Source organism: Ixodes scapularis, unplaced genomic scaffold (genome assembly GCF_016920785.2).
Source record: "Ixodes scapularis isolate PalLabHiFi unplaced genomic scaffold, ASM1692078v2 PGA_scaffold4__175_contigs__length_147842914, whole genome shotgun sequence".
Lineage (NCBI taxonomy): Eukaryota > Metazoa > Arthropoda > Arachnida > Ixodida > Ixodidae > Ixodes > Ixodes scapularis.
The window spans coordinates 99,241,078-99,265,140 of NW_024609879.1; the positions used below are offsets into that span (position 1 = coordinate 99,241,078).

A 24,063-nucleotide genomic window follows, 5' to 3' on the forward strand; every position below is an offset into this window, starting at 1 on the left:
TAGGTTTCTCTCGGTGGGCTTTCTTTCGAGAGGGACCCCGGTACAGGAAAAATCTGCCGCGAAAAAAAGTTGGTAAAGAGAAGTGAGCTAAAGCAAAGAAGGCAATGTTCACACGCTGAACCCGCACACCGCGCTTGTTTGTTCGAGTTCAGTCTTTGCACAAAGCGCTCCAAGAGCTCTTTTGACCCTGATTCGCAATGTCTTGCATTGATACGCTAAGGTTCTTTTTTTTCTGTGTGTTTAGCTTGTACCTTGTTTGCCGGCCTGGCAAGCGCGCACCGCTGAACTGTTTTGAGTTGTATGCTGGACAGTTACATTTTGCATACTATTTTGGGAACCAGTTGGCGACGGAGCGGAGTGGCGTGGTCTTGGTTTCGGTCGAACAGCTGTTGTGTCCGCTCGTGTGACGAAGCACGTGTAACTGCAAGCCTGCCGAAGTTGCCCTCACGTGCATGTGAACATGATTGTACGAGAGGCACAAGCCAGGACGCTTGCAATCCATTGTTTTACGTTTGCTTACTTTTTATACAAATCTGCCACGTCGGAAACCAGTAAAACGATAGCAAGTGTTTTTTTTTTTTTCGGTATTGCTCGGCAACGCCTGCAGCACTGTATACTTGTGGGATGTCTCAGCAGCGAAAGCACAAGCAGCGAGTTCCGCCCAACACGTCACAACACAACGCAAAGTGCTCTTCGTTTGTCCAGCACTTAAAACAAATATTTATTTTTCTAAGAATATATATGCTCCAAAAGCCACTTTTTCTGCTCCGAAACACTGTTTTGGCTGCTCTAAAAGCCACTTTTGCTGCTCCAAAACACCGTCTTGGCTGCTCCAAAGTCCACATTTGCTGCTCCAAAACACTGTTTTGGCTGCTCCTTAAGGTGCTCCAAAATGGCTTCGGCCAATCACATCACTGGACTCAACTCAGCTGAGTTTGAGACGTCCTGTCCCCTTTTTTCTTTCTTCTTACACTATTTCTTGCGAATTTCATTCCCAGTCTCGGGATTTTGCATCATGATCAACATACACCAACTTGCCTGCACCTTGACAATTTTTTTGTTTGTAATTGCTTTGGAGGTTTATTTTCTGGGGCGGAAGAAACGCCGAGCAAAAAGCACAGAAGCTGACGCAACTTGAGGTCGAGGAGCGTTCTACCATACCAGTGGCGTCGTAAGAGGAGAAACGGGGGGGGGAGCTCCAGTCTCTTTCCCCCCCCCCCCCTTCCCTGATATCTCGGACCGTTAAAGAAAACATCACAGGGAAAGACGGCATGGTCGAGCTTATTCTAATCTGAAATTATTTATGCATATGTATAGCTACTGTTGCCCTCCACTGCATAAAAGATTGCGTAGATGGTCATTGTTAAGGCCGGTTCTCACATGCAGCGAAGCACTGATGTAACGCTGCTCACGTGCCGTCAGGTACTTATCGAATGCCATGAGCAACAGTTTTGATTGACGGTGCGATACAAAGCTGGTGAACGCTCCCATCGGCACATGCTTAGCACGAGGTCAGCGCTATGCTTGTAGTGCTCCGCTGCATGTGTGAACAGGCCTTTAGAAACTCGTCAGGAGGCACTACTCGTCACATGCTCGGTGGCTCGAAAGTTGAAAGCTATGTCTTTTCGACCTAGATAACAGTGCCATTGGTAAAAAATAATCAATAAATAAACATAGCAATAAATGCAAAAATAAAAAAGCTGGAGAGAAAAAAAAAACTATCAAGAACCCGCCGGAAATGTTGTATTCTTGCATATTGAGAGGCCCAGAACTATGAAACAAGTTTCTCCTACCAAAATGTGTACAGGCCAAAAGAAACATGTCTTAAAAGCGTAAAATGAGAAAAAAAGTTTTTTTTTTATGATGCGCTGAATTTGATTAATTTTAGAAATCTTCCCCCATCAGTTAACTTATTCCTCAATGTGAAAAAAACAATAAATACATGATTTCGTATTCTGCAGATGGTAATGATATGTACTATCCATGGTGTCAATTTAAATATGATACCCCAAACAATGTAGGCAAAAAAAATTACCAAGTTTAGGGCATAATTGTCCGTAGGTACATGTTTGAATATCTATTCGAAACTCGTCTTGAACAACAATCATCATATCTTAAGACGAAACTCGCCTAGGCTATATATAGATCATTCTTAAAAAGTTTAACATCTCTACCACAAATAGCTTCGACTATAGTGCGCTTCAAATATGGCACAAACGACAATTGTCAAAAACCCGTCGTCCTTCCTGGCTCCTTCAGGAATCTATTTTTCTAAAACCAAGCATGCCAGATGTTTGAAATAAACGGCATCGTCTTTCGCAAGGAATGCGGCACCCCATGTAAAATTGCGAAAAAAAAAAATTATGAATGTACTTCACTGCTTGAATCCAAATGAAATCGCCCGCCAGTCTTTCGAAGTTCGTCAAACTTTTGACTTTTCAGGAATCGAGAGTTCAACAATTTTCTAATTCTTTAGATCAATAAGTTCGAAAATTATTGAATTTCTTAGCGTAGAAAGTTCGAAAAGCTTCGAACTTTATAGTGCAAGAAGTTCAAAAGGTCGAAAATCATAGAATTTTTTAGTCTATAAAGTTCGAAAGTTCGACAAGCATCGAATTTTGCAGCGATACAAGTTTGAAAATTCGAAAAGTGTCAAACTTCCTAGTTCAATAAGTTCGAAAATTCGACTTCCGTCGAATTTCTTAATATGGAAAGTTCGAAAATTCAAAATCTTTCGAATCGCTTAATTCGATCATCGAAACTTCGATTCGAAAAAAGTTTGCGGCATCCCTACTTAGAACTGAAAGCAACATTTGTACTACTGTGTGCAACACACTTTGCTGTGGGTTGATAGGCAGTACGGTGCAAGCAGTGCAATGCATTTGTCCTTTGGTTTCAGAACCTGATTGCCACCCTGATGACCTTGATCCGCTGGGTCATTCCAGACGTGCCCAAGTCCATCCGCGAGAAGATCCGAGAGGATAATAAGCTCACCAACGAGATCATCATCCTGCAGGAGCTCAGAAGGCGACATGCCATAGACCCAGTCCCCGTCTGAGGCCCCACAATGCCCAGAGTAACGCCGGCATAATGCCAATGTAATGCCGGCTAAATTCCAAGGAGGCCTCGGTGGCGACGGGCCCCTTTTGCCACTGCCTTCGGCAAGCAAGTATGGGGCCAGAGACTTATGGGACGTGCCAAAGAGCTTCCTGCGTGCGATGAAACCTCTTCCTCAGGGAAAGCCCCAGTCAAACGGCACCGCCATGCTAAGCCACCAACTTCCTTGGTAGGAAGGCACATCACTTTCGCCTGGAGTCACTGGAAGTTGTCAGGGTATGGAACTTGTTCACACGGAAAGAATGAAAACACTGAAAATATACAAGAGACTGACACACACAATTCTTTCATGTATGGGCGGGAATGAAAGAAGTGTGTGTGTCTGTCCCTTGTATATTTTCAATGTTGTTATTCTTTCCGTGTGAACTGTAGTCCATCCAATGTGCTCTGCTACGTGTATGGAACTTGTATGGAACTTGTCATTGTGCTGCTGTTGTCCGAACCCTGCCTTTTCAGCCTTATATCAACAAGCACCACGGTCAGTGCTACTTGGACTTCGAAGATACAGCGACATGGAAGTTGTACGGCTTTCATACCATTTTTGTCATACTTGAGACGAGCCATCTGTGATGGGACAAAAGAAAAGAAATAGCATACCCCGAGATTATTTTAGTGTCTCTAGGTTTGTCTGTACATATATATATGCTAACTTTGCCGCTGGATCAAGTGTACAGTACTACTAACGTTTGTTCGATTTTCGAGCCTACTGAATCTCGCAGCATTGCGGCGTGCATCGAGGCTACATGCTTCTAAGTACATTACTGCATTATCCCTGGGTTTCTGTGCAATTCAAGCATGCCCGCTACCCGCCTTGCCAGCGACGTTAGTCTGCTTTTTCAAATGTTCCTTCGGAGGCTAGGCTATCGTGATCTTGTATCTGCCGTCGGCAGACGACACTCTCAATTGTTAACCTGCAGGCCAAATGTACTTGTAGCGCGTGTTTTTACTAAAACATTTTACGGGCTATCCCAAACATTTCTTACACCGTGAAGTCAGCTCAAAAAAGTGGAAGGAATGTTAAGTTTCTTCCACAACTGCGTTTTAGTGGTAATTTTTTTACTTCCCGAAACTCGCAAGCACCATCTATATTTATAAAAAAAAAAGAACTAGGTTGAAGGTTCCCATTTTCTAACGATTGGGACCGTTAAAAAATGCATCAATTTCTAAAGCTGCACTTTGGAATTCCACCAGGTGAATGCAACGACTTAAATGCAGCTCAGGGGAACCTTTTGGATTGGGTTGCCGACGTTTAGGGATCAATGGGTGCTGTGCGGGTAAGACACGTTTGTGATGTGCCATCCATGTATATACATGTACGGCCGTTGTCTAGTTATCAAAGCTTTATTCGTCGTTGCACCATTTCATTGTTGCGCAGTCTCCCGGCGCGAGGTCGGGATTGTTGTACGTGTTGTCTCGTGAATAAAGACGGTGCCATTGCATCCAAGAGTGTCCTAAAGCTTGATGGCGAACGAGGCACCGCAAGAACAGCCTTTCTCCGCCTGCGGATTCTGCACAATGCGGAACGAGGAGCGTATGAGCTCCTCGTGGTAATCGACGGTGGCGCCACGCAGCAGTTCTAGCGACGCCGCGTCCACGAGTACTCTTGCGCCATCGCGCTCGATCAAGGTGTCATCGGGATGCGGCGCTTGGGCGTCCAAGGTGAAGTTGTACTGGAAGCCAGAGCAGCCACCGCCTTCCACGGACACTCGCAGGGCCTGACCCCCCGTGGCCGTCTTGCGCAGCTTGTCTACGCAGGCGTCGGACAGGCGGAGCTGGTTCGTGTCCCCGCTGGACGCTGCCTGTACAATAGATCCTTTGAGTGCCATCTAGTGTCTGAAATATCAATCTAACCTTTTGTAAGCTAATGGAAATTTGTAGGCCAAAAGGAGACGTATGAAAATGAGTGTTTTATGGCATACAGGTTTTTTTTTTTTTTTTTTTTTTATTTCAATTTTGACGAGATGAAACTACTTCTTTGTACGAGGCGCTTGCCTAAAACCACAGTTCCTGTAAAACTCTTGATAAAATTTGTCACATCAAGCGGTTTGTGAGCAAAGTGTGTCGAAACAGAGTTATTAGACGCTAATCCGAAAGGAACCCTGACTCGGCACTTGTATTTAATAAGAGTTATCTGCAGATGCCGAAGGTGAGCATTTTTATGATTCGCATGGCACGCTCAAAGGTATAGCACACAGAAAGTCTCCTCACGCTGTTGTAGAACAAAGCAAAATAGTGGACTAGCATCGTGAGCACCCAGTCTTGCATTCCCTGCATCAAGGTCTGTCTTCTCCCTTCATCAGCCACCAAAAGGCTGCCATTAGCACGGACAAATGACATACACTCGAATGATGATAGTTATCAAAGTTGCCAGACTGATTATTGTGTGGGTCATGTCGGGAAACTATGAAAATGTTTCGAAAGCTTGAAAAAACGTTGGGGGAATTTAGTTAGTATCTACTGCTCACTTGGGATCACATCGCACATGGTTTATGGGCCTCATTTGTAATGCAAGCTGCAAGGAGGAGGCGCAAGCATCGATCGCCTGCAAGACTCTCCAGCCTTTGCTCAGCCTCTTCTCCTGCTATCCTCACAACCATGCGACAACACGCATATACTACATGCATCCAATCTGCACAGGAGGTGCCCGTCATTAAATTGCAAAAGCTTCCCCGAGTTGCTCCCTCACTTAAATCTAGGCTACCTAAATTCAGCATAAAGCCGGTAAGGAAATTAAGGAATGTATGGAAAGGCAGCCTAAAGCTCATGGGGAAACTAGGAAATATTGGGGGAATTTCAGAGAGATAGAACTTAGGGGTAAGGGACATTTGGGGACCTAGAGGTTGGGGCCGAAAGGTGGACACCGTTGGGCAAGGAACTAAAAATGCAACTAGACATGTATGCAGAGAGCAAGTCGTCTGCTTCTTGCGCAGCAGTTGCGGTGACGTCAGAACGACGCCGAGCTCTGATTCGCTTTGGTTGAAAGGATGGAGGGTAGACCTGAATTCTAGATGCCTTAAAGTCTACCCACTGTTTTTTTTTTTTTTTTCAGTCGGCCAATAAGAGTTTGGCGTTCTGACACAATCGAAACCCCTGTGCAAGCAGACGAACTTGCGCACTCTACTCAATTTTTGGGGCGCACAGCATTAGTAGAGCAGCACAGCAAAGTCTGATCGGATTTGGTTGTGGCCTTACCCTGTTGCGCCTTAGTTTACAATCCGGTTTTAATCAACGTTAATTTATAATTGTGATTTCTTGTACGCAGTAAAGGCACGTCAACGTAGAGGAGGAGCGGTGAAGGGAATGGTGTAATCCGATTAGCCCGAAAGTGGCAAATGCAGTTACCCTTGATTGCGTACTGGCGATGGTAGCGCGGATACAGCGCGCGTATCTCGCGAGCATCCCTCTCGAGTTCGATTGCGACTTATCCAAAACTTTGTTAGCAGCGAGCGAACACCGCTGCTAGGGATACTGCTAGTGTCGAAAGTCACGTCTGAGTCACGTAAGCCACCCAACCTCAGCCCAACCTGTACGCAGACGACTCGACAGCTGGGAGCCTGGGAGCTGCCATGTTTGCACTTTGCACTACCAGAAGCCACCGTGCGACCGTGCTGGAAGCCATAACTATAACCAAAAATTAGAAATTTGGAGGATTTCCATAACCCTATGAAAACACCTCGCTTGTTTTTTTTTCTTTACGTTTAAATAATATTTTGCCTGGTATTTTGATATATTTTAATTAATTAGTTTTCCCAACTCGCCGCCATGGATGTTCACCACGACAAAGTTCACCGCTTTCATTTCCCGCTTTTTCCCATCTCTCGTAAGCTGCAACCTCCTAAAATTGGCTGCATTTGATGGTATTTCTTTTTTTAAGAACTCCTGGACCAGAGAAATTGACTAAATTGACAGGCCCCTCACGCCACCTAGTGACGTAGAACAGTGGAAGTTACAAAATCCAACAAACAATAACAGAAGACAAAAGCAACGTTTTGCCGTTTGCCTGATTGGCCTGATTCGCTGCTCGAGGCTCGTTGTCTGGTGGTCCGCGCGTTTTGTGCACGGAAGGAACTTTTCATCGACTCTACGCGGATAGCTGATTTGCGCGTTACAACAGCGCGTGCGGGACGTTGTGTGCCGGTCTCGTCTCGCTTTCTGAGCTCGCGCAGGGAAGTGTCCACCATTGTTCCCGCTCACGGCGCATTCAGGGCCCCTGGCGTCAGATCGGTGAAACCCATGTGCTTCCCTTGGTGCTGATGTGTGTGTCTGTACGCGTTCTATGACACGCTTCTAGAAAAGAACGGGCGCTTTCGGTTAGAATGATTAGACAGAATAAACTCTATTTTACGCGCTCGGCAGACGTATTAAAGTAAGCAGGACCTCGTCAGGTATGGACATGTGGCAGCAGTGGAGTGCCGCGCAGCCGGTGATCCCAACGGCAGGACAGTCTTTTGTGCCCAACATCGGCGTCTTGGGAACGGTAGGATGGCCGGCGGCCGCCGCCGCCACAGCCACCCCTCAACCGGCAGCCGCGGTGTCCTACGCATGGCCGCAAGCGTGGACTGCCGCCGCGGCCACAGCGACAGGTGTGCCCGTGCCGCTAAACGCGGCAGCATCGCAAGGTGCCGTCCCGACGCCGCTGCAAGCCGATCCCGCCGCCGCCGCCGTCGCCGCCACCAACACCACCACCGCCGCGCAAGTGAACAGCGCAGCGCCCGCCGGCGCCCCAGGGAACGCGTCTGAAGCCCCGCCGGCAGCAGAGGTTGGTTCTTCGGGTCGAAAACCCGACCGCGATGCGCCCGAAATTTCGACTCCGAGGCGCTGTTCGGTTCGGTTCAATTCCTGAGCGCGCGCCAACGGGCTGCCATGAGCGAGGCTGCCCTAAACCTCGCTCGTTCGATTGTTTTCGTGCCACGAGTTCGAAAGTGGCCCTGCGTGCCGTTGCGGCGACGCCGAGCCGCTTTTGTGCCCATTTCTGAAGGGGAAACAAGGGAAATTGCGGTCAAAGTTCCCCAAGAAGACGAAAGTTGCGGGGGTGGTCGAATGAATACAGTGCGGTTGGGGTGCATTGGCTCGGCGCTCGCGCTATCTTCCTCCAAGGCCACCGTTTAAGTCCGGTGTGAACCGGGCGATCAAGATTCGATGAAAAGGACGTCCGCCTTCGAATTAAGCTACTGGAAAGGCATGAGTCTAGACGTAGTCAGCGGCACCAACCACATTCGAGCTTTTATTGCGCACTTATCATATAAAAGGGTCAACTTCCTTGCGCTCGCTGTCTTGCGGCCTAAGCGCATTCTGCGATCTCCAAGTAGTGTAGGGCGCTTCCTTCTCCCCTTTTGATTGATTGTCTGACACCTGTTGTGGGCTCACAGCAGTGATACCGCTCAACTTAGTGCCAGATCTAGTGGAATGTGAGGTCCAAGTGCTCAATTGTGCCTCATGCTTTTCCAAACATACCTGTTACCGGGCCTAGAACATTATTTTGTGGGCCAAATTCGTGCTGTGTTCATGTTCCAAACAGGACAGCTTATCTCGTAACAGTTGGCTCGTAATCTTTACTGATATACAAACTAAACTACCAGTGTGACTGAGTTTAGGCCCTTTTTGAAGCCGTTCCTTCTTGATTGTCACTTGTACCTATAAACTTTTCCGATGAAAGGTATTTGTTAATTGCATGAACAAATGCTTGTGGTCAGTACTTGCTAACCACAAGCAATGCTATGCCTCGTCATGTTTAACAACCACAAGATAGAATTTTAGTCTAGAATGAATGTGATCAGCTTGGATTCTGGTTGAAACAAACCTATCCACCTTGAGATTTTAGTATGACTTCATGTCTATGGTGAGCTGCAATACAAGTTACTTGAATGAAAGAAAAGGAACAGTAAGGTTGAGGACAGCATGGAACATCTTGCCCTCATCCTTTTTGTTGCTTTCCTTTTAACCAGCATGCTCTAATTCGTCAAGTACAACATGCCCTTAGTTTTGATACGGTTGTTGCTTGTGTATTTCTCTTTTGCACTGTTTGTGTGGCGCTCTACAGGATCCATGACATGCCACCGGCATGCTGCTGTCTCTGGGTATCGCAACACGAGATTATGGTTGAGTTCTCGGTGCACAGCACCAAAAATGCATAAGAGAGCTTTCTCAAGGGGTGCCATTCCCCGATAGCCTTACAGCGACCCCCAGAGCCACCGTCGTGACCTGTAGGGCGGAGACTCGCGATAGCATTTCGTGACGTCTCTCCCTACAGGATTCTGAACGTATGCAGCAGCTGAAGAACCAGGCCCAGGCGTGGCAGCAGGCCCAGCAGCAGGCCTGGCTCGCCTGGTCGCAGCAGTGGGCCGGATGGACGTCTGCTTACGAGGCCGCAGCCACCGGCCAAGCCGCAGCCGGTCAGCCCGGCACCCAGGGTCCCGGAGGAGTCCAGACCCCGGCGGGGACTCCGGCTGCAGCAGCAGCAGCTGCTCAGGCCGCCAATGCCCAGATGGCGCAACAGGTGGCCCAGATGGCCGCAGCGCAGAGTGCCGTAGCAGTGCCGATGGCGGGCGCTCCGGCAGCGGATGCAGATGACGTGGAGTTTGAGCGGCAGTTCAAGGAGTGGGAGAAAAGCTTTGACCAGTGGCTCACACAGAACCGGGAGCATCCGGACAAGGAGGCCTTTGCACGCTACGAGGGCCAGTGGAAGCAGTGGCGGCAGCAGTTGCTGGACCGCCGGCAAGAGATGCGTCGGCAGAAGGGTGGGTGTTCGTCGTCCTTTTTATTTCCTGCCGTCTTCTTGTGCAGCAGAAGGATGCTCTGTCCTGCAGAAACTGTGGCTGTTGAAGAACCCAGCTGCCTAAGAATGCTGCACATGCTTGAGTGAACCGAGGTTCAGCAGGCTGAACTTTTCATCTGTGTTGCAGCTGATGAGGGCTAAGATTACAGAATGAGTGGTTGGAAACAATAAAAGTGCACAGAGTCGTAGAGAGAGAGGGAAATTGGTTTCTTACTGTGGTGGCTACATAAAGCAGGGCGTGACATCTGCGCCAATTGTGCCATTTTGATACGAACCAAATGTTCTGGGCCTAGTTGCGCCAAAACGCAAAATCTGTTGAAATTGCGCCACTCTCCGCCAAAGCAACTCAAATAGAAAAAAAAAAAAAAGTTTGCGGCGACACTAGACTTAGCGGTAAATGAGAGCTTGGTTGGCAACATTCAATCTCGGCATAGTAAGGTACACAACCCGGGCACAGAGTGGCGCAAGCAACCGTTGGATTCGAAGATTTCAGCTGTAGTACTCTTCTATGCCTATGATACGTGGTCTTTTCCCGATTTTCCTACTACTTTCCGCTGTCATCTGTGACTGCATGCTAATCGTGCGCTGTCGCGCGGTCTTGCTGTCTGGTCGAGGGAGGTATGAGGCACAGGCTATCAAGATGAGCAAACCTAAGTACTATTTCTTTCGTTTTAAGAGTAAATCTTTTCTTAAAAGTGCTATTGAGCGCCTCCATTGTGTAATTGTTTATTCCTGTCCGTAATCTCGTCAAAATGGACGGCGTTGTCGCCCTGAGTACTTTCGGTTATCACACACATGCTTCCAGTGCGTGAGCAATCAAATGAATTGGTCACACCCGTATTTAGCGTGCATGTGGTGTGTGACCAATTCACTATTTACCTTGTGACTCACTTTTGGGGTGCGTTTTTTTCTATCTGCACGTGCTTCCTACGAGGGTTCAATCAATATCTGGTTGTAGTAATTCATGCTTCCCTGTTCATGCTTTCGAATCGCTGCTTTAAAAAGTTTTGCACTACAATTGCGCTTTGGCACCAGTCCGTATAAGCTTGAGGTACCTGGTGCCCCCCTAGCGTTGCAGCAAGCCTGTGTTTCCTGTCGTCATCTATGTGCATGAAACTCGCGTTTACCTTTTTTTTTTTTATATATATATATATATATATATATATTTTATCTTGATGCGTATCGGTGCTGATGACTTATCCGAACCATGGTGGACAAAAATAATGATCAAAAAAGAAATATCTGATTTATGTGATTTATATCAGATTTTTATGATTTAAATTGCTGATAAGCTGCTCTAACATTTTCTGCTCCTAACCTGCTCCAAACTGTAGACTTTTGTGCTTCAAAGTTGCTCCAAAATGCATAAACTGCTGCTCTAAAACGAGAATTTTGGGCTCCAAAGCTGCTCCAAAATCTAGATTTTTCTGCTCCAAAAATTGCTCCAGAACCTGTTTCACCTGTCTCACCCCTGATAAAGTTAACATGCTGTGGTGACCTCTAAATGCTGGAATAGGTAATGCTTGAGTTGATTAGGTTGGTTGTTGCATGTGTGCATTGTTTTTAAAAGGGGCTCATAGCATGTGAAAATGGTTGGATTCATGTGGGAGTGAGTTTGTTTTCGTTAAGAAATGATGAATTGGCTGAATTACTGTACTTCTTAAACATATTAGAAGAACCTAAGCTACAAGCTGCCATGTCTTATACAGTCTGTGGACTGCACAGGTGCAAGTTCTCAGCAGGCATGATTAAACATGAGGCACACTCGTGTTGTTTTATGTTTACTTGCCCTCAAGGTAGCGTAAAAGGCCACCTTTTCTCATACTTACAGCTACTTAACCTTCATTATTCTAACAATTCAGTTCTGTTGTTTAATTAATAGGGTGATACTACCTTTTGTCTTCATTACAGTAGATAGCCAGTTAAGTCATGTTTGCAGATGAATATGGGACTTGCATATGAAAATCAGTCTGCTGTTGGTTTTCAATTTGTTCAGAGGGACAAATCAACGTATGTGAATGTCCTAAATTTTCTGTGCAGGACTAACGCAGCAGACGCCTGCCACACAGGCAGGCTCGGCAGTGACCCCAGGACACGCTGCCCTCCAGGCTGGTTCTCCCGCCATGCAGCAAGCCATGGCCCAGCAAGTTGCGCTCCAGGCCATGAGCCAACAAGCCATGGGCCAGCAGGCCATGGCACAACAAGCCATGGCACAACAAGCCATGAACCAACAAGCTATGAACCAACAAGCCATGAACCAGCAAGTCATGAACCAGCAAGCTATGAACCAGCAGGCAATGGCACAGCAAGCAATGGCGCAGCAGGCTATGGCCCAGCATGCTATGAACCAGCAGGGCATGGGGCAACAGGGGATGGGGCAGCAGTCCATGAACCAGCATCCGATGGGGCAGCATTCCATGGGGCAGCATTCCATGGGGCAGCATCCCATGGGGCAACACCCAATGGGACAGCATCCCATGGGTCAACACGGCATGGGGCAGCATCCCATGGGCCAGCAGTCGATGGGGCAGCATCCAATGGGCCAGATGGGACAGCACCAGATGGGGCAGCACCAGATGGGGCAGCACCAGATGGGGCAACACCAGATGGGGCAGCACCCAATGGGACAGCAGGGCATGGAAGAGCGGCCGATGGGACAGCATGGCATGGAACGGGATGCCATGGAACAGCACGGGATGGACCAGTTCCCTCAGCACCGGCCCGACGGGATGTACAGACCGGGGCAGCGTGGGCCGATGGAGGGAGACATGCCTTTCTCGGGCAGGGGGCCGGAGGGACGCTTCCCGGGACACTCAAGGGGCCCCTCGCGAGGCTTCCCTGGGGGACCCTCCAGGGGAGGCCCCCCGATGAGGGGAGGGCCCCACATGATGGGCGGGCCGCCGAGGGGGGGCTCGACTATGGGTGGTCCCTCCATGGGTGGGGGTCCCCCTAGGGGCGGTCCGCCCATGGGTGGCCCTCAGAGAGGGGGGCCACCGATGGGAGGGCCCCCTAGGGGCGGGCCCCAGAGAGGAGGGCCTCCAATGGCCGGGTCCCCCAGGGGGGGACCACCCATGGGCGGGTCCCCCAGGGGAGGGCCTGTGATGGGAGGGCCTCCGATGGGAGGGCCTCCGATGGGAGGGGGGCCTCAGAGAGGCGGACCCCCTATGAGGGGCGGTCCTCCGATGAGGGGGGGTCCCCCGACAAGGGGCGGTCCCGGGGGCAGGGGCGGTCCCCCAATGAGAGGCGGGCCCCCAGGTTCTCCGCGGGGGGGCAGGCCCTTCGGCGGTCCGGGCCGCGGCGACCACTTTGGGCCCCCCTTGGGCGACCGGCCCCCCGAAGAAAAGGGGGACGAGTTTGGGCGCGAGGAGTTTGACCACCCGGACAGCGAGAGGTTCGAGGCGCCCCACGAGGAGTTCGGGGGTCCTCCCCGCAACGACTTTGGTGGCCCCAACCCGGACAAGTTCGGTCCCCCCCGTGGCGACAAGTTTGGCCCCTCGCCGGACGAGGACTTCCGGGACCCGCGGGACGACTTTGACGCGCCCCACAAGGAGTTTGCGGGCCCCCCCCATGGGGAATTTGGAGGGCCGCCCCGACAGCAGCAGCAGTCGCCGTATGTCTGGCGCAGCCCTCACGTGAGTAATCTCTTCTAGTGCTCAATCCCATTGGAGGAGGCCATCATGTCAGCTTCTTTGCTAGGCTTATAGTCACTGTCTGGATGAGAACGTTTGGGAGGTATTAAGCACGAGCTTCCTTTTTTGGATAACGTCAGCTCGGTATCTTCGAGCAGGCACACACTGCCAATCCATGGGCAAAGGCAATAAGTGCGTGCTAGAGGCAGAGCATCAGAAAGAGGTGCCGTTGTGATGATAGTAGAATGCAAAGTCAACTTGCATTAATTCGACTTGTTTCATTTGACCCTGTTCAAAGGTCCTGGCAAAACCATACATTTCTATAGAAAAAGAACTCGTTATTTCATTTTGATCTTGAAATATAAAATATTTGCTAATTCTACCTAGAGAGAACCGGCGGTGGGCAAATTACAAACGATTGGCCGTATGCGACACGCAAAATCGGGCCTTTTTTTTTTTTTTAGTTACGCAGTGGGCAAGTTACAAGCGTGCTCGGCCACACTTGTTAGGGGAAAACCCTTTCATATTTTTAAGCACACGCCAAATTGCAAAGAGAAAAAAAAAAAAAAAAAAAGCGCATGTTGAGACACAGCACGCTGCCTGGTCTCAACACAAAACAACCATTGCAACACCGCTGCAGGGCAGGGAGCGCAGCTCCACAGCAGTGGCGGCAGCGCCGGTCACCACTGTCTCCTCCGTACCAAACGCATGAAGGACATATGCAGCTGCTCATTATAAAAACGTTAGCCCATCCGATCTAAAGGGCCCTATATTCAGAATTTTGCACAAATCTTTTAATTCAATCTTCGGATAATTCAACCCAATTTCGGGTGTCCCATAGAGGTCGAATATTTAACCAAAAGTCGACTGAAATCCCATCAGCAGTGAGCTCGGGGCAGTACCTGACTGGGGGGGTTGTGAAGGGCGTTTATTTTATTCTTTTTGGCATCGAGTTTGATCACTTGAGGTTCTTTACATCCCAGAATGAATAGGTGATAGGTTTTGAACCGACTGACCTCGTGATTTCGTGCATTGTCGTGGTGATGGACGACTTCGCAACGCGATGTGTGTGGTTTGTGCTAGGCCCGGTCCACTAGCATCGGTCTTATTCGCAAACCAGGAGAGGTGTACGCTTTGCGCTCAACACGTCCTGCGCTTGCCGGTGTTTGTTGGCATGTTTCAGCTTGTGTACTGAAACAAGAGTTATCGCGCAGGCAAGCTGATGCAGTTACTGCATAAGAAAAAAAGAACGGAGACATGGGACATGCAGCAAGGGAAGACAGGAAAACGAGCTCGTGTAATTTCTTTTTCTTGAGGTCTTGGGACGTGTAGTTGTGGAGGGGTGGTGCTTTGCGCACCATGATTGGAATAGGCATTTCATAAAGGTGTCTCAACTTTTTTAAGCTCAAATTTGTATATTAAAATTTTTAGGGTGTGCTAGTGTGTTTATTTAAAGTGCAAGAGACAGATGAGAGTATGAAAACTAATAACCTCACAAATCTACTAAAATTTTTAGGGCGGGCTAGTCTGTTTAACACATTGAATATGTAAAGTGCAAGAGAGCCTGAAGAAGACTGGGAAGAAATTATGTGCAATGAAATGATACAGTGCACTACCGGAGATGCCTAGGGTCATTTTAGGGCTTACGCGAGAGAATGGGAACGCAAGATGTAGCAGAGCCCCTCATTTTCATGCCTAGAATATTATATATGTACCCAGTGATGTGATTGCTGCGCCAATTGCGCCAAACTGCACCAAGGAGCGAACCCTGCTACATCCTGCTACATTTTGCCAAAATATGGGTAAACTGCGCCAAGCCTGCGCCAAAAGATCAATTTTGGTCGTCTTTCAAAACCGAAACTAAACTGAGTACCGTAACTTAGCCTGCATGAGCTAGGTAGCACAAGCGGCCGCCCAACGTAAAGTACCTTGTATCAATCGTCTGTGCAGTCTTGCATAGTTTTTCCCGCCACCTCTCGTTTCACGCTCTCGTCGTTCATGTGTCTCGTCTACACCGTAGTCTCGTCTCGCGTCTTTTTAAAAACAATTTCAACGATAGACGTGGGCGTATGTTGACGCTTTAGTGCTTCAGTCGTTGTACAAAGCGCTCCAAGTACATTTTTGACCCTGACTCGCGATGTATTGTTTTGACCTGACTCGCTCAGGTTCTTTTTCTCTGTGTGTTTAGCTTGTACCTCGCCTGCTGGCCTGGCAAGCACTTGCCGGTGGACTGTTTTTGTCGTATGCTGGACAATTACATTTTGCATACAATTTTGGGAACCAGTTGGCGACGGAGCGGAGTGGCATGGTGTCTGTTTCGATCAAACAGCCATCTCCGCTCGCGCGACGAAGCACGTGCAAATGCAAGCCTGCCGAAGTTGCCCTCATGTGCATGCGAACATGACTGCACGACAGAGGCACCAGCCGGGACACTTGCAACCCGTTGTTTTACGTTTGCTTACTTTTGACGAAAATCTGGCACGTCGGGAACCAGTTAAACGGTGCAAGTGGCTTTTCGGAATCGCTTGGCAACGGCCACAGCACTGTTCACTTGTGGGATGTCTCAATGTCTCTTTGGAGACATTGAAAGTGGGAATTCATTACTAGTCAAAGGCAAAGCGAGGCTTGCAGCAGCCTTGTATTAAAAAGTTTCGAAACGCAAAAAGAAAAGCACCTTTGTCTTGTGTACAATTTCGCATTGCACTGCAGTAGTTACGTGTTTCATCAGTCAGAGACTGCTTCCATTTATTATATTATATAACTGCGGTAATCAACCTACTAGCTTATTTACTAATAGACCAGCTTATTTACTAATAACGTGGCCATTTTCAATTAAATTTTATTATGTGCAGTTTGGTTCTTATTTATCAATAACGGTACATATATATGTATAATTTAACCGAAGCATTGCAAAATGTGTCATGTCATTGGCATTTCAGTTACATGTTGAAAGACACCCAAGTGGTTGAACTTGACAATAATTTGTTTATTGCAGCGACTGAAGTGCCCTTTGTTCGTCCAGCACTTAAAACAAATATTTTTATTTTTCTAAGAATATCTGCTCCAAAAACCACTTTTGCTGCTCCGAAACACTGTTCTGGCTGCTCCAAAAGCAACTTTTGTTGCTCCAAAACACCGTTTTGGCTGCTCCAAAAGGTGCTCCAAAACGGCTTAGGCCAATCACATCACTGTGTACCTTAATTTCCTGATTGATAAATCTTCATCCCAGTTCTTTTTTATTTCTCTCTTTTGTTAGCCTACTACTGCTGTATTTGCACGTAGTGCATGATAGTTTCACTAGTAGTTGCCGCATACCTGGCACTGCCCCACACACTGTGTCGCATGATGGTACATTCATAGCCGTTTGTTCTCGGCATGACGTTGCATCGCGCAAAGCGCAACCCGTCGATGGATGTACATGGCTGAACCCCTTTAATCTGGCAGTAGCTCGAATGCCACCTGGCACCATCTGGTGAACCTATAATGATCTAATGTCTCGCAACATAAGAAATGCAGCAGAATATTCCAGTACGAGCTTTCTACCTTTTATAACACAGTCGTGAGCTCACGCAGTCAAAGCACAATGGGAGGCAACGAGCGAGTACTGGAGCCGGAGCTTCCTTGGCAGGTCCCATGTTAACGACCGATTATATTTACAAACAGGAGGACCGTCTCTTTCTAGTTTTTTTGGGGGACAAGTCTGGTAAGGTCGCAGCTGGGGCTTAAGAGACATTCATGGACAGCCCCTAAACATAATAAAAAATAGCTCTCTCGGACATTTTACAAAGGCATTGAAATGCATATTCTTTATCGGCCTCTTCGCGCTCCTTTTTTTTTCAGGCAGAGTGTGAAGGGTTCACTGCGAGGGTTTTGTGCATATATAAAGACTTTGCAGGCCACTGTGACACTTCACTAACTCCTATCCGTATCCTTTACACTTATACACAACTCATGTTCATAGTTTTATCCCATCACCTGCTGCTAGAGCTCTTTCTTCTCTCTAACCCTTTTTTGGCAATAGTTTATGTACTTGGTGCATTGTAGCCCTAGATGCTTTTGCACTACCAAAGCCCAATCAATCAATCTGTCACTGTGAAGCACGACATATGGCGCCTTATGATGTCATGGTGTCACGTGACATTGCTGAAGTTCTATGATTAGTATGCATTTAGAACGCCTTTGGGGTGGCGTCACGTGACGTAACGTCATCAAGGCTTTATCCGCAGGCTCAAAATCCCTAAGAGGTGGCCCTATAAGTGCTATACTTTTAAAGACTCGGCATACCTCCTTCCTAGAGATCCATAGGCCAGGCAAAGCATCGGCCTGTCAGTCCCCGCAATTTGATGGAGGCTTATTGCTTAGGAGACGCTTTGTAACTGGAATTTCGGTTGCACGTCAGAAGATCCCTAGGTGGTCGTAGTGAATCCTTAGTTCTCTGACGGGGCGTGCCAGGTGCCTTCCTTTGGTTTGGTACGTAAAACCCCCAGATCTGACTTTCCCGGTGTATGAACTTCCGCATAGCTCGTCCACTTGTTCCCAACAAGGCGCTGACGTTTTTTCTCTGCGGCTGTTTTTTGCCAGCGTCCCCCGGGCCCCAGAGGTCCCTGGCGTGGGGGCCGTCCCCCGATGCGCGGCGGTCTTGGCCCCCCATCACAGTTCGAGCACCGGCCGGAGTCCCCCTGGGCACCTCCCCCCGATGGAGCGAGGGGCGGGGTTCACAGAGGTGGCTGGGGCGGACCCATGGGCCCCCGGCCGGACTGGCAGCCCCCCCCGGAGAAGCGCTGGAGGGGGCCTGATGAGGGACGCCCCAACGGGGAGCCCCCGTCTGACGACCTCGACGAGGGGGTGAGCAACGGGATGTTTACGGGGTCCCTTGGGGTGCCACGCCCGAGCATGTAACTGTATCTAGGCTGTCAGGTTTTTTTTACGTGTTGCAGCACATGCAAACAAGCAACAAAAACAACTTTTTCTTTTTTTCGTTGCATTTTTCAAACAAGCAACAAAAACAACTTTTTCTTTTTTTCGTTGCATTTTTAAATAATGTTTTTTTTTTTTTTTTTTTTTTTTTTTTTTGTTTAGGCGATTTCTGTTTTAGTGTGCTACCTCGTTGTTGCAGAATGTCAGAAAACGAGGAAGTTAAGTGTAAGTGGCCGAGGTGCCGCTACATAGAACCATTCCTCGAAAAGTACAATACGAGAAAAATGCCCTAGGTTAGTGGCATGCAGACATCAATTAACCATTTGCTCATAGAGCAGTGTGTCTTTGAAAAATAAATACCAAAATTTGTGTATGGCTTGCGGGTCAAAGGAAAAAAGGCGGTCAGAGAGTTAATGCTGCTCGGTTGGAATGTTGGTAGAGTTTCACCGAATGAGTGAAACACTATACCCCATTCACCTCCAAGCTGACAGTGCGGTGGAAGCTATGCGCCCGTTGGATAAGTCATACGTCTAGCTTTTGTCACGTGATCCTGCCGCTGCCCCTACTCACGAGCAAAGAGTGGGGTCGGGTGATGAAAGGTCAGCTGTTGACTGGTCCAGCGAGCTCACAGCTCCCACCGCACCATCAACTTCGGTGTGAACGGAGTATACCAGTTTTCGGAGGTGTTAATGATAGTACAATGCTAAGAGCTTGTCAATTGCAAGTTTTCGCTCTACCTCATTCAAACATTTGATGCATTTTTTCTTCATGAAAGCAGCAGCACTTAAAATTGGCAGCTAAATATTTCAAAGGTTATGGCACTACTCGGTAGGAACCATTTTTTTTTTTAACCCCTTAACCGTTTTGGATGAGCCTAGCTTATCAACGTGGAGCCGTCCTTAAACTGCCGTTCAGGACGTGTATTGCTTGTCTGCCTTCCCCGGTTCATGCACTCACCCATTTTAAACGAACCAGGCTTGCTCATTATTAAGCTTGAAGCTGTGCCAACAGATGGCAACACTGAATTTTTTACAATTTTGCTCCCGTTTATGGCTTGATACTTGATTATGAAGGTAACAAATGTAATTTTGAAGAGCCCTATAGACCTTTTCTACGTGGGCGCCGCCATCTTGAATTGGGGAACTTCTGGTATGCGGGAAAACATTGAAGGTGAACATTTCGGCAGACGTCTGCCTGGTTGGGTTAAATGTTATAAATGAACAAAGGGCAAACGCCAACCAATCCCTAAAAATCGTAGGGTCCCAACGTTTCGGTGCCGGCTCGGAACCTTCTTCAGGGGGGCTATTTAAAGGAGAAGCAACTTCTTTCTTTTCTTCTGCGGTGAACGTAGCGCAGTATCTTCGTGTTTTTTTGTTTTTTTTTTGTGTGGCAAGAGCAAAACATTGTTTTGCTCTTGCCACACCACTGGGTGAAGCTTACATTTCAATCTCGACTGTCCATCACTCTTGTTTTGCCTCTTTTATATACTTTTGTTTCACTTGTTCCAGGTTGTAATGCCTCGCCTTATCTTCATCTCACATATTGGATTTGTCAACTAACGTGGTTGGGGATGAGGGTGAACGAAAAAGGTCTAAAGGCATATACCGAACGAAATATTTTTGCCTCCACATAGCATTTGCAGTTTTTGCTAACTACACATTCAATCAAGAAGATATCTGAGAAGACAGTTTGTACCTCTAAACCTCTCATGGAAAGCATTGACAGAATGTGGCGCATTGTAACATCGCTCGAAGGTACGGTTAATTTTTGGTAGCTGAGCAATGTTTTTACAGCAATTCAAAAGCTGACAAGGATTGAAGGGAGCGCCCAAGATCATATTGAATCGTCGTAAGTTTTGGCATTGGTGCATGACTCAATGCTTGATTGTCCTTCCCGCAAGGCTGAAGGCCCGTTCACACATGCAGCGCAGCACTAAAGATAGCACGAAGTCGTCGCTCGTGTCAGTGTTGTCTCGGCACCGAGTTAGCTCTGCAATGCGTGTGTGCAAACAAGAAGAGGCCGAGTCACGCGTGGCGCAGCGCCATTACAGCACTGCCATAGCGTGAAGTCAGCGCCGTGCCCATGGCGCCGCGTTACCGCCGCACCGTGCGTGCGAGCGGGACTTTAGCATTCCCGCTTTTCCGCTTCAGGGACCGGATGGCTTGGACGCCTCCGAAGAGCCCCAGCCCCCTCCCGGATTCGGAGAGCCCAAGGACGGGGACGAGCCCAAGTCGGAGCCCAAGTCGGAGCCCCCTACCCCGGATAAGAAGCCCCCGGTCTCGGAAAGCGCTGCCGATGCCGCCCCGGCTTCCAAGGGGCCCAAGGACGGACCCGGGGACAAGGGGGAGCAGGCCCCCCCCAGAGGCCCCCCCAAGAGGGAGCCCACCCCCGAAGTGGACGTGAGGCCCCCCGACATCCTCCGCTCTATTGCACTTGTACAGTCGCTGAAGGGAGGAAAACTGTGGGGACGAGCTTCAGTCGTCTCGCCTCCTGCTTTTGATGGCGGCGTCTCGAGCACGCGCGCACGTCCAAAGCACGGCAAAAGGCGACGAGCACTTACTGGGTGCTGGGCATTGGAAAGGCACGCCCCGCTGCTCTCGTTCCGTCGGCAACCCCCGAGACGTCGCGGCGGTGCCCTCTTAAGATTTCCGTCCAAGACGTCGCGACCGGGATTCGCCTTGCCGTGGCGCCGCGCAATGTGATCCTGTGGCTGTGCAACGTCAGTTGCAACCGACATATTCGATTGTGATTGCAGAAATAGCGACGAAAGCTTCGGGTCGTCGCAATCTTGAACCAACACCACCAAAGTTGGCAGCCTGATGCTACCCTTGTCTCCCTCGATGAGCGCGGAATTAATTCTACTGAAGACATCGCTGCATGCGTTTGACCACTTGTTGAAAGCTGACCACAGAAGCGCTCTTGGTCGAGCACGTCGCCGACAGTGGTTCATAGGATGTCAAAGTCCTCAGGTTAGCTTTTAGTGGTGCTGCGTGCAGCACAAAGTTTGGAAGTGTGCCTGCAGCACACTTCCAAAATTTGAATTTCAAGAGAACAACTTGACGGCAAAATTAGGTTGTTCAATACCAGACCAGCTAGAACACCACTTCCTATTTTCTGTTTCATGTTGGTCCACAAATGGTGAAAATAATCCCTGGAGAAGGGGAACAAGGGGGACAAAGGACAAACACAAATCTCCAAACACCTAGCTCTGTTTGGAGATTTGTGTTTCTCCTTTGTCTCTCTTGCTCCCCTTCAGGGATTATTATTGTCATTCTCGTTCAGCTCGCTTGCACCTTTGCATTATCATCATATTTGCCCACTTTTTTTTCAAGCTTAAAGACCGACGACCAGTTCGCGCTTTCCACTTTCCCCCCCTCTTCCTCCTCTCCCCCTTTCTACCCTGTCCACCGTTGCCTGTTTCCTCCTCCCCCAGGGTGAGGAGGATCTTCTGCCTTGCAGAATCTCGGGTCTGGTCGTCGGCCTTTAAGTTGCTTCTATGCTTTACCGGCTAGCCTCTTCGCTCTAAATGGTGTATTGCCAAAGAAAAAGGCTCTAAAAGCAGTTGCTTTTAGAGTCTTAGAACCTAAATGCTCAAGGGAATGTTCAGACTATCTCTGCAGCATTGCATCTGAACTCTGTCATTAACGTTTCATAAGTGTCGCACGTTACTCCTTTCTGGGCATTTCTTCTTTTACACCGTACGATTCTCAAGGTGTCGTGCTCCACTCTCACGGGCGTACTGTCCCGTTTTCCTCATTACGGTTTTCCGACAACGCCTGGCTTCAACTTGGTTCTTCTCATCTGTGCAGGACTCGTTTGCTGAAGACCACTGGGACGGCTTTGAAGAGGGTGGGCCGTGGCCCCCACCAGAGGAGGGTCCCTTCGGCAGGCCGTGGGGGCCAGGACCCCCCAGGGGCATGCCCATGCGCAGACCCCCTAGAGGCTTCCCCATGCACAGACCCCCCAGGGGGTTCCCACCGGGGGTGAGTCGCCGCTTTTACCGCTCCTAGTTGTCATGCGTTTGGGACTCTGGTGGAAAGAAAATTAGCCGCCGAAGACGCTGGCGGTAACGGCAGTATGTTCAAATGCCAGATTTGTGCTACCCAGTTGTAGTTTGATAGGTAGGGGGCTGAGCACCAAGAATTGTTGTATTGCTTAAACGCATCGTTTTTCAACGTCCAGTGCATGCACACACTTGTAGACGCCTGCCAGAGCCGTAAATGTAGAGAGTTTGGCCATTCGTTGGGAAGTATAGGAGACGAATGAGGAGGCGCCATTGGCCAAAAGCGGGCTGGGCGTGTTCCAGGGCGTCTTCAGAAATTCGAATGTGACCAACCAGAAGCCGGAAATAATACCCTGGCGGTGGTCGCGAGAAACAAACCTGATAACTGCATTGCAGTAACTCTCAATGGCTGAAAATATGGTACACGTGATGTTTCAATCACGTTAATCCAAAATGATGGTGGAAGGGATCGACTAGCGGAACGATCGACATGATCCGTACGCCAAGCGCCCAGGGCCGGGAATCTGCCGTCTGAACGATCACACTCTGTCTGCGCAAAAAAAGAGTTGCGCGGCGCATTCGTTTCTTACATCTTTCTGCATGATCATGATCAAAACAACACATGCACCCTATTTTCAACCACGAAGAGTTACTACACGTCACTCTTACGCGTTTATTAAAACCATATACGAACATAGACTTTTGATCAGAACTGTTTGCCGCTACCACCGCTAGGGGATTCTTTTCGGCTTCTGGTTGGTCAAGAGAGCATGCCAAGCCCTCTTTCCGAGTCAGACGCACGCCCTGGCTCTGCCCGCACCTCCCATTGACCAAACTCTCTCAATACACGGCTCTGACGCCTGCTTTCACGCCTCGAAAGCGGCGTAGCTGAGAGCATTGAAGGATCCGTTTGGTGATTCCCATAGTCGGTGACAGGTTAAGAACTCAGGGGAAGCTCCTCCCACCTCTCTCCACCAGCATTTGCTCTGCTAAAGTGGAAAGTGGTGAGAGGAACTTCCTTCTTAATCTCATATTGAGACATTAAGTTTCTAGTTTTGACGTTTACAGTTTTCGGATCTTCATTAATTTTCTTTTTTCTTGCGTAGTAAAGTGGCGATGTTCGAAGCAATAATTAGCAATTTTGAATTGCCCTTCTCGAGTTACCCGGACGTGATGAAGTCACAACGATCATCCCCACTTCCGTCTCCAGATGGATCCAGGACCCCGTGGACCAATGCGCGGAGGTCCCGCTCCCCGGGGGCCCCCTCCGATGGAGTGGGACGTGAGGAAGCCCTTCCCGCCGGACTGGGGCCGCGGCCGCAGACCCCCTCCCCCCGGCTGGGGCCCCCCCCGGAGCCCCCACCACGGGCCGCCGGGCCCCCCCGAGTGGGACCGTCCCCCCAGGTACCCCCCCTCGCCTCGATTCTCGTTCCTCGCCCTTTGATACCTGTCCCTTGATTCGCCGGAACACTCAACTTTACAACCACTAGGGATGCTCTAAAGCTGCGCTCTGAGTATCTGCACTCTGGAGGCTGGTTCACATACTTGCGACTGCTTAGCACCGTGCGCTTTAAAATCTCTTCAAATCTCTCGTGACGAGAGAACGCATTAGCACCATCTAT

General features: G+C 49.0%; 3 protein-coding genes across 5 annotated transcripts in view; 2 read left to right on the top strand and 1 right to left on the bottom strand.

Moving 5' to 3' along the window:
• Window positions 1-4,556, top strand: part of LOC8044051 (anoctamin-1) — a 45,515-nt gene extending 40,959 nt beyond the window's left edge. The window contains exon 18 of the mRNA XM_029966928.3: window positions 2,900-4,556. Within this exon, the coding sequence (XP_029822788.3) occupies window positions 2,900-3,058 (159 nt within the window). The 3' untranslated portion in view covers window positions 3,059-4,556. The remainder of the gene's footprint in view (window positions 1-2,899) is intronic.
• A 9-nt stretch (window positions 4,557-4,565) lies between these two features.
• Window positions 4,566-6,692, bottom strand: LOC8044050 (iron-sulfur cluster assembly 2 homolog, mitochondrial). The gene is made up of 2 exons (XM_029966930.4): window positions 6,460-6,692; window positions 4,566-4,916 (listed from the first exon to the last, which is right to left on the bottom strand). The coding sequence occupies exons 1-2, from the start codon at window positions 6,514-6,516 to the stop codon at window positions 4,569-4,571; spliced, it is 405 nt and encodes a 134-aa protein (XP_029822790.2). The 5' UTR covers window positions 6,517-6,692; the 3' UTR covers window positions 4,566-4,568.
• A 410-nt stretch (window positions 6,693-7,102) lies between these two features.
• LOC8044049 (YLP motif-containing protein 1) overlaps window positions 7,103-24,063 on the top strand; it is a 37,458-nt gene continuing 20,497 nt past the window's right edge. Inside the window, exons 1-7 of one of the 3 annotated variants that reach the window (XM_029966924.4) lie at window positions 7,103-7,876; window positions 9,368-9,854; window positions 11,933-13,524; window positions 18,103-18,366; window positions 20,589-20,837; window positions 22,248-22,421; window positions 23,652-23,845. In XM_029966924.4, coding sequence (XP_029822784.2) covers window positions 7,505-7,876; window positions 9,368-9,854; window positions 11,933-13,524; window positions 18,103-18,366; window positions 20,589-20,837; window positions 22,248-22,421; window positions 23,652-23,845 — 3,332 coding nt within the window. In that variant the 5' untranslated portion in view covers window positions 7,103-7,504. The remainder of the gene's footprint in view (window positions 7,877-9,367; window positions 9,855-11,932; window positions 13,525-18,102; window positions 18,367-20,588; window positions 20,838-22,247; window positions 22,422-23,651; window positions 23,846-24,063) is intronic. The other 2 variants (XM_029966925.4, XM_029966926.4) reach the window with 2 other exon arrangements.